Below are 7,931 nucleotides of genomic sequence, written 5' to 3'. Positions count from 1 at the left end.
ATGTTGCGGTTTCATTGGGATTATGTGAAGGGGGTGTAAGAGACAATAGTGGCATGAGAAGGTTGAGGCATGAGATCAAGCCCAAAGGCCAGTCACTCCTAATCTGCGTTCCTGGGAGTGCCATGTTTCACCCAAGTTCTCCCTACATCTCTTCAACACTTTGCCCGGGATCTTATCCAGGTTTCTGCCACGGGAACTGCAAATCCAGTACTGGATTTTGGCAGCGTGTGTTTTCCTGCCAGCCATCAGAGATGACTGGTGCAAATGGAATTGCTGCTCCTTTTGAAGGATCGCGTCACTGAGGGAGCTGATACTGGTGCGAGCAGAGACCTTCCATGCTAAACCCTGTTAAAACCACGCTGGCAGTGAACAAAACAACACTTATGCAATAGTCTGATTGCTGAAACACTGCTGAAAAGGAAGTAAATACCTCCCTTGCCTGTGTTCTAAGGCAGGATATAGGATGAGTTCTCTATGTTGCAGGATGGAAACTAGTGGTTTTTCATGACTCATCACCTTGTCTACTGAGCACAAAAGTCAAAAGGCCATATTTTAGGATCTTGATTGGGATCTTTGTACCTAGCAAAGGACACCCCCACACAAGGGACACTCTAAAGGGGGTTCAGGTCTTCTCCAGTGACCAAGACCATCACTAGGGATGCGGTAAAGCTGAGCCTCAGTCTCTTACTGGTTTGAGTTGCTCCAGTGTCAGAGGAATGCTCCAGTTCCTCGGCTGGTAAAGTTTCTCTAAGAAAATTAGGAATCTGTCTTGTTTTAGATGAATTCCAACTTCTCACTTGACAAGTTGTGCACACAAGACCCAAAGGCTCAGGAGGCAAAGCTTTTGCTGGAATGAGGGTTCAGCCCGTGCAAGCTGAGCTTGTGCAAGGTCAGTGTCAACTCCTGTCTCCTATGTGTCCTCTCTACCAGCTACTCTTGTTCCCCAAGCAACAAATCCCACTCTGTCTTCTGAAACCACCTCCTTTGCTCTGCAAAGGGGTTGGATTTGCCTGCCATTCCATTTGAGCTGCAGAAAGCTGAGGGGACAAATGTAGGAGCTAGGAAATAATCACTTCTGCTGCTCAGAAGCTGGCCACAGTGTTGTGCAAACACTCGTGGAAATTTACAGTGAGGCAGAGCTTAGGGAAAGATATGTGAAAAGCAAAATATCTACTTGACATCTGGGGTTTGACTTGCTACAGGAGGAAGTGATAGCAAGGAAAGGAGAAAGGCTTAGGTCAGCTTTTGGGATTTTTCAGACTTCAGTGTCTAAATATAGATGATTATGTAGCCTTAGTCAGGCTTTTCAGTTGATTGCCTTTTAATTTATGTATTTATAAATACAGTAGAATAATTATATATTCATATGATTGCATATTTATTTATTATATATATTTCAGCTCTGCTTGAAAACAGTCAGTTCTGGCTTGTAGCTTTCACTTCAACATTTTTTGTGAATTAAATGTTTCATTTGATGCGATTCAATATAAGAAATCATTGCAAATATTAATATGAGGTATCTAGTAATATTGAAAATGATACATTAGTATTCATTGTAGTCTTAACATAAAATATTAGTAAATATCAATAAATTCATATTAAATTTTATTTACTCGGTATTAACAGAAAAGATACTAAGGGCACCTAGGGGATTGTTAGGCACCAGCAGCTGGGCTTTACTAGCCTGAGGAAAGCTGCATTTATTGCTTCATTGCATTTGCATTTCATGAATGTGGCCGGAAGCATTTTCTGACTGTGCACATAAGCTCTGGCAGTGGCGGGAGGAAACACAGGCTGAGTTTTAAGAAGTTTGTGCCAGGAACTTTTGATTAAATTAGAAGCGGTCAGTGGCCATAACACACGTCACATGTTCGTGCCTGACTCTTGTAAGTGAGAACCGTGTCAGAAAAGCTGTAATATGTAAATTTGCTGATCCGTTGTGTCTCAAACTACTGGACAGGTCAGAGCTTACTGTTCACCAACAGTAAGATTTGCCTCTTCTGCTGAGGGGCAACAGCAGGAAGGAACAGAGGGTGTATTCAGTCATCTTATGGATTCAGATCTGAATCCAGACTTGCTTTGGTCAAGGAGCCAGCTGGGGGTCAAACCCTACCTCCCACCCTGGGGCTCAGGAGATGGAACTCCACAGGGAACTCAGGGTATTTTGGAGTCCTGCATTGCTCTCACCATGTATCTGTCTCTGGTCTGGTGCCTGCTGCTAGAACCTGCACTTCAGCGCTTTCTGTCTCAGAAATTAGATTTGTATGGCCAGGCATCATCAGTGTGCAGCAAATCACTGAGACAAAACACTTCTAACACCCTTTTGACTGTAGAAAGAAATTATCAGTGACTCAATGGGAATTGACACATGAAACCAATGTTTAGTTATATAAGCATTCCCTTGGACCCTTGAGCAGTAACATAACATAAATATAAAAGATGCAAAATCCTTTTGCAAAGCAAAAAATGTGGTCTATTGTAGTGTTAGGGAGAACTAACATGAGACAGAAAGAAATGGCCAAATATTTCCTGTTATATTAAAATAAATACAGTGTTCTTTTCTTCAGAAATATGATTTCTAAACTTCTTTTGGTATATATGTGTGTACGTGTCCTCTCTCTGCGTGCATATTCCTGTCTATAAGTGGAAACTACTGCACAATAAATAGAAATAGCACAGGTGATGCAGTATCTCTAATTTTAGCAGCTTCCTTCTGAAAGCCGTGAACTCATAGTCATTACCCTGAGGCTGGCAGTGACTTGGAACTGTTGATGAGACAGTGAAGCACTTCACAGGAGGTAGTTTAGGTGTCAGCCCGTGCTTGCTTGTACCTGTGCTGCAGGTACAAAATACTGTTTAGCTAAAGTCACTTACAAACTCTTCATTCCCTGATGTCACATTCCTATCTTACCCCTTTGCATCATCCCAAGGTCCTCTGTCCTGTGTGCTACTGACCAGCCTAGAATGTCTTAGTTTCATAGGAGCTTTGTTGTTTTTTCCTATGTCATTCACTTTGGCTGCTTCCTACAGGGAATTTCACCTGGTAGTTTGTTGCCTAATCAGTGAGTCTCCTAAGGTCTTTCTGCAGTTCTTTATAGCTGAGCCTTGTCTTTACATCATCATCAGAGAACTCCAGACAATTTGTGCCAAACCAAACGGGACCCCACACAAAGTGGAGTAGGAATCCACGGGTTATGTCCCTTTATCAATAAAAGCTGATCTGATTCTGCACTTCATCTCTGAGTATTCGTTTCCAAGACCTCTTTCTTAGCTTCACTATTTCTAATGTTTAGTGAGGGCTGTGAAAGGATTTCAGAAAGAAATTATGACTCTACCTGTGGGACCTGCCACATCCTCAGGCTGGTTGTCACCTTCAAACAACTGTAACAAGTGCATGAAAAATTACTTCCTTCCAAGCTACACAGATACTTCCTTATTATGTGTTTATTCATGTGTTTGCTAATTCTGTTTCTGCTTTAAGTAAGATCATTTGAGGGTAACTAATTTCATCTTGTTTATTCTCATCCTTACAGCACTAAAACACATTCATTAAGCTTGAACTCCTTGATCCATCACAGACAGAAGTTAAGAGATAGACACAGCAAAGGAAATATGGAGATTTAGCAGCTATCTCAGGGAAAGAAAAATAATCAACTGTAGTAATGTAGCAGAGGGGGGGGTCTGTTCCTTGGCATTCTCATCAGCGTTTCCTCTCATATCATATCCTTGAAGAATTCCAAAGTGTATTTTTCCTTGACTTCTCTCTGACCGGTGGCTCAGTATTGTCCCTGGCCCTGTAATTAGATGAAGTATAAAGTGAATTCAGAAATTTATTGAAGAAACTTTACTATTAGTACAAGCTACAGGGAGAGCAATAAATGCTCACGAGCTGTTAAGGACTTATTTTTACTGTATCAACAGATTGACATATGTGCAAAGACAAGAAAAATCTGTGTTCCTCCAAGAATTGCTCCAACAGAAAGGACTTCCGCGTGCCTTTGTGCAAAGTAGGGATTTGACTGTCCCTGGTACAGCAGTGAAAGCTCTTGGAAATGCCAGCTGCATGTCTGATTTATACCCAGGAAGAGGAAGTCAGTCTTCGAGAGCTTGATTTTTGGAAATGTCAAACACACCCCGAATGTGCTGTCTCTCAGCAGAGGTTTAGGGGCATCACAACTGTGGCCTTTTGGGCAGCTTAACACACCTGAAAGATATCAAAGCTAGGATGCTCTTTTGCTCCTCAGGCATGTAGAAGTATTGATTTAGAGAGAACTGTTGGAAAGAATTACTAATGCCTGAGGAGGGTGAACATTTGCATGCCAAGAAGTTAAATGTGCCTTTTAAAATTAGCTTTTCACTGAGGATGTTCTGGTAAAGGAAACAGCTTACCTGGCCAGCAGAGCCTGTACAGTGAGCCGGATCCAGGGCGCAGTGGGTTCCAGACACACTTCCCTGCCATCTTTCAGTGTAGCTCTGCCCAGAGAGAAACAGAGAAGTGAGGGCCAGGTGGGTCCCTCCCACCCTCCTAATGACTGGAAATTTCTCCTAGTCATTTGTCCATTAAGTAACTGAAGGACTTGTTTTGTCTTATTTGGTTGGAGGTTTTTATGAATGATGTCAAGATAAGTGTTTATGCTATAATCTTATAATGAGCCAAATTAATTCACTATTTAATTTCAGTTCACTATGTTGTCATAGTTTAGCAGATCTTTCAAGAACTTAATTTTTTGACCAAACCTGTCTGAAATTACCAATTCCTAGTGAGATGGAGCTGGATGCCACACTGTGCCGCACAGAGGGTATGACTGTACAAGCATTATTTGCTTAAGAAACCGTAGTGAAAGAGCCCTTCTATTTACTGAATGCATTGGTCCAGTTCGTGTGACCAGTTCCTGGTGTGGTTTTAAATGAAGCTCACTGTATGTTTTACTTTGTACCCACATGGAATGTAATCTAAATTCCACACTCCACGCAGGGAGTGTGCACTCAGTGTGCAGTTCTGACACAGGGAATAACTCAAACTTTGCCACATGCAGACCAAGTCATGGAAATTGTTTGAATTCATCTCGAGCATCAAGATTGTATCTTTGATTGATTCTTCATTGTATAAGTTACTAACTGGGTCCTGGATGTGTTGTGAGGATCTAATTGTCTCCTCTGATGTTGGTGATAATTAAGATATGAGCAGAGAGAGTTTTAAAAAGCTGTGTGAAAGCTGATTGTAACATTGGCAGGGAATTAGCTCGTTCCTTTGGATAGAGGCCCTAATTCCTGACATTTGGTTTCTCTGAGGCTTCACAAGGGAAATATTCCACCCAAAGTACATAAGTAACTGGAGTGAGCAATTCCTCCTGTTGGAAGCAAGACGCTGTTCAGCAAAAGTGCTCACATGATTTCCACATTTTTGCAGTGAGGTCTTCTTTGGCTTAATCTCACATCCTGAACCGTCTTGGGAGGGATGAACTTGGAATGAGTGCTTATGCACTCACAACTGGAGCCTTTTTCCTTGGTCTTCCCCAGGGCCTTACCTGTGGAACAAAACTCACTTATTTGTCTAAGTACACGAACAGTCTTTTTATTTGTCCCTATGAAGCAACGTGTATTCCCTTCTGCCAGATTTGCTCTTGTTCCTCAGCACTCTGATTTGCTGGATACTTGGATAAAATTGACTGCATCTGCACAAAAGTAGCAGCCATGTTTTTAGAGCTGTTGATGTACAGGTGCATTTGAATTTAAAGCTAGATTTCTAGGTGAAAATACTTAGGTGTTTTCATAGTGCCTTTGTGCCTGGCCAGGTTCTGCCTAACTTGCATCACTTGAACAAAGTGGGTTAACATCATAACTGTGTACACATACTGTTTATTCGTTTCTACCATGATCATCTGCTCGCATGCTTTATTCTTTCCTGCAAATGGGATAATTCTTGCTCTGAGGAAGCACTATCATCAGCCTGCTTACCAGGAATAAAATCACATATAGGAGAAAATTGTTATTTGGAAAAGGAGATATATGGACATATTTAGGAGAAAAGGTCCTGTCTTAAATCAAACAGCTCTTAAAATCTGGAGAAAAGCATGTAGGAATAAACTCATTTCCTGACAGAAGCACTCTTACTCCTGGAAAGATCCATAGCATCCTAACAGGTACAAATGATCCCTGTGACTACTGAATGACAGTTTATTGAAGATGCAAAAAGCCATCATGGACATATCTAAGCCCTCTTGCATTTGCACATATATGTTCATTAATTGGTTATGTGAGTTTTAAGAAATAATTTTCTTACCTTCTGACCCTGCCATTGAGACCAGATAGAGAATCAAAGCGACAGCAACAGATCTGCCATCCATTGCTGTGCAAAGTTTTCTTGACAGATGTCCAGTTCTGGTTCTATTTCCCCTCAGGTTTTATACCTGAGGTGTGCCTGAGTGCTGACCAGGTGGGTGCTGCACACACAGGTTTCCTAACACATGAGAGTGTTGCATAAGAAATCCAAACCTCTGTGCAGTCTGTTCAATGGCACTTCAAAATTCCCCAACTTTTGCTGCTGTTTATTTTAAATTATTTCTTTAAATTGTGATTGTTATCCATCACTTGCTGTTTGCACTTCTTCATGGAATATTAGTTTTAATCAGCAATGCTGATTGCACTTGGAAATCAATAGAGCATTACCAGATGTCCCCCTGAGCCAAAATAAAGGGACTTTTTTCCTTCTCTCTGAATATAGAATTTCTCTTCGGCTCTTTGTGTCACTTTTAAGTGCCTTGTTCAAAAACTTTCACCCAACATAATTACAGTAACTTTTCATCCCAGTCTTACTATATTTTGATCTGAATCCTATGAAGTTATTTAGCCAGTGTCTTACAAAGGCAAAACATACCTAATTTCTACTGCTCTCTCGAAGGATTTTGTAGTTTTCAGTTTGCCTAAAGGGATGTAGATGCTTAATTCTGTACTGAAAAGCTTCTCTAGTCGCTGCAGGAAATGATGCACTTAAAATGACTGAGGCATTGTCACCAAAGGCACTTAAGCTCTTCTGAAACTTTCATCTATTCTGATTATGAAAAGAGAAAGTATCTGGCAGAAAGGGATGTAATGACACCTGGTTAAAATAAGCTCTTAGGAGGTTGCTTGTTTTTCTTTCTAACCTCATGCATTTAGAATAATTGCAGGTGTTTAAAACAGCAGATAAGCACGTCATGGCTTTTATCAACATGGAAGAACAGCCCATATCTGACAAAGGCAGTCCTTGAGCCAGAAGAGCCCCAGTGCTTCCCTTGGCAGTCTCCAAAACCACTGAAACACATTTTTGGAAGCGTCAGGGTGGTTGTTGCCTTCCTGAGTAAAGGTGTTCAGTGACTGCACACAGAACAGAGATGTGATATGGTGTCATTTCTCCTCGGAGAAGGAGGAGTCACGTCTCTCTGATGAGCGATGATAACCTGTGATCTTGGCTGATCTTTCTGACACGCTTATCTCCAAACAGGATCTCTGAGAGAAGTCAGTTTGTAAAAATCCCTCAGGAAACAGGAAGGCTTAGAGTTGTAAGACAAGTCTGAACAAAAGCTGTCCCTTGGGAAACTTTCCTTCACATTCTGAGGTCTGACAGGCTGTGCAATGCTGTGCTGTGGGACAGAGGCAGATATGGGGACAGGGAGCAAAGCGTGGTGGGAATGATTGTCCTCTTGCACAAGAGCTTGCTCAAACAGTGCTAAAAACTCCCTTTAAGTCTTGCACCATGAGCAAACATGAGCTGATTGTCCAGAATATGGAGTGGCTCCTTGTTGGAAAAGACCGAAGCTAAACAAATATCAAAATATTTGTTCAACTTTCCCATTTCTCAGGTGCTCGGTGCTTGTTGCTCATATTCCAACATTCCTATGTAAATTGTTGTGTCATAGGTAGATAGGAGGCTGTACAGTTGGAGGTCTGTT

At 41.5% G+C, this 7,931-nt stretch overlaps 1 protein-coding gene across 1 annotated transcript; it reads right to left on the bottom strand.

Annotated features, from left to right (window-relative positions):
- Positions 1-3,229: 3,229 nt before the first annotated feature.
- LOC114070613 (interleukin-8-like) lies at positions 3,230-6,371 on the bottom strand. The gene is made up of 4 exons (XM_027908135.1): positions 6,284-6,371; positions 5,390-5,528; positions 4,390-4,473; positions 3,230-3,794 (listed from the first exon to the last, which is right to left on the bottom strand). The coding sequence occupies exons 1-4, from the start codon at positions 6,345-6,347 to the stop codon at positions 3,719-3,721; spliced, it is 363 nt and encodes a 120-aa protein (XP_027763936.1). The 5' UTR covers positions 6,348-6,371; the 3' UTR covers positions 3,230-3,718.
- Between the last annotated feature and the right edge of the window lie 1,560 nt (positions 6,372-7,931).

The sequence above is a fragment of the Empidonax traillii genome, unplaced genomic scaffold, assembly GCF_003031625.1.
Source record: "Empidonax traillii isolate 1590-97213 ecotype Southwest subspecies unplaced genomic scaffold, ASM303162v1 scaffold1620:size81671, whole genome shotgun sequence".
NCBI lineage: Eukaryota > Metazoa > Chordata > Aves > Passeriformes > Tyrannidae > Empidonax > Empidonax traillii.
This window is presented reverse-complemented; position numbering and strand designations above follow the sequence as displayed.

What these genes read in the sequence shown, in the direction of transcription:
- LOC114070613 (XM_027908135.1), bottom strand. Translation starts at nt 6,347, where the DNA reads ATGGATGGCAGATCTGTTGCTGTCGCTTTGATTCTCTATCTGGTCTCA. An exon ending in CTCAATGGCAGGGTCAGAAG is followed by an intron (nt 5,529 to 6,283) that starts GTAAGAAAATTA and finishes TTTGTTCCACAG; the next exon opens with GTAAGGCCCTGGGGAAGACC. An exon ending in TGCAAAAATGTGGAAATCAT is followed by an intron (nt 4,474 to 5,389) that starts GTGAGCACTTTT and finishes CTCTCTGGGCAG; the next exon opens with AGCTACACTGAAAGATGGCA.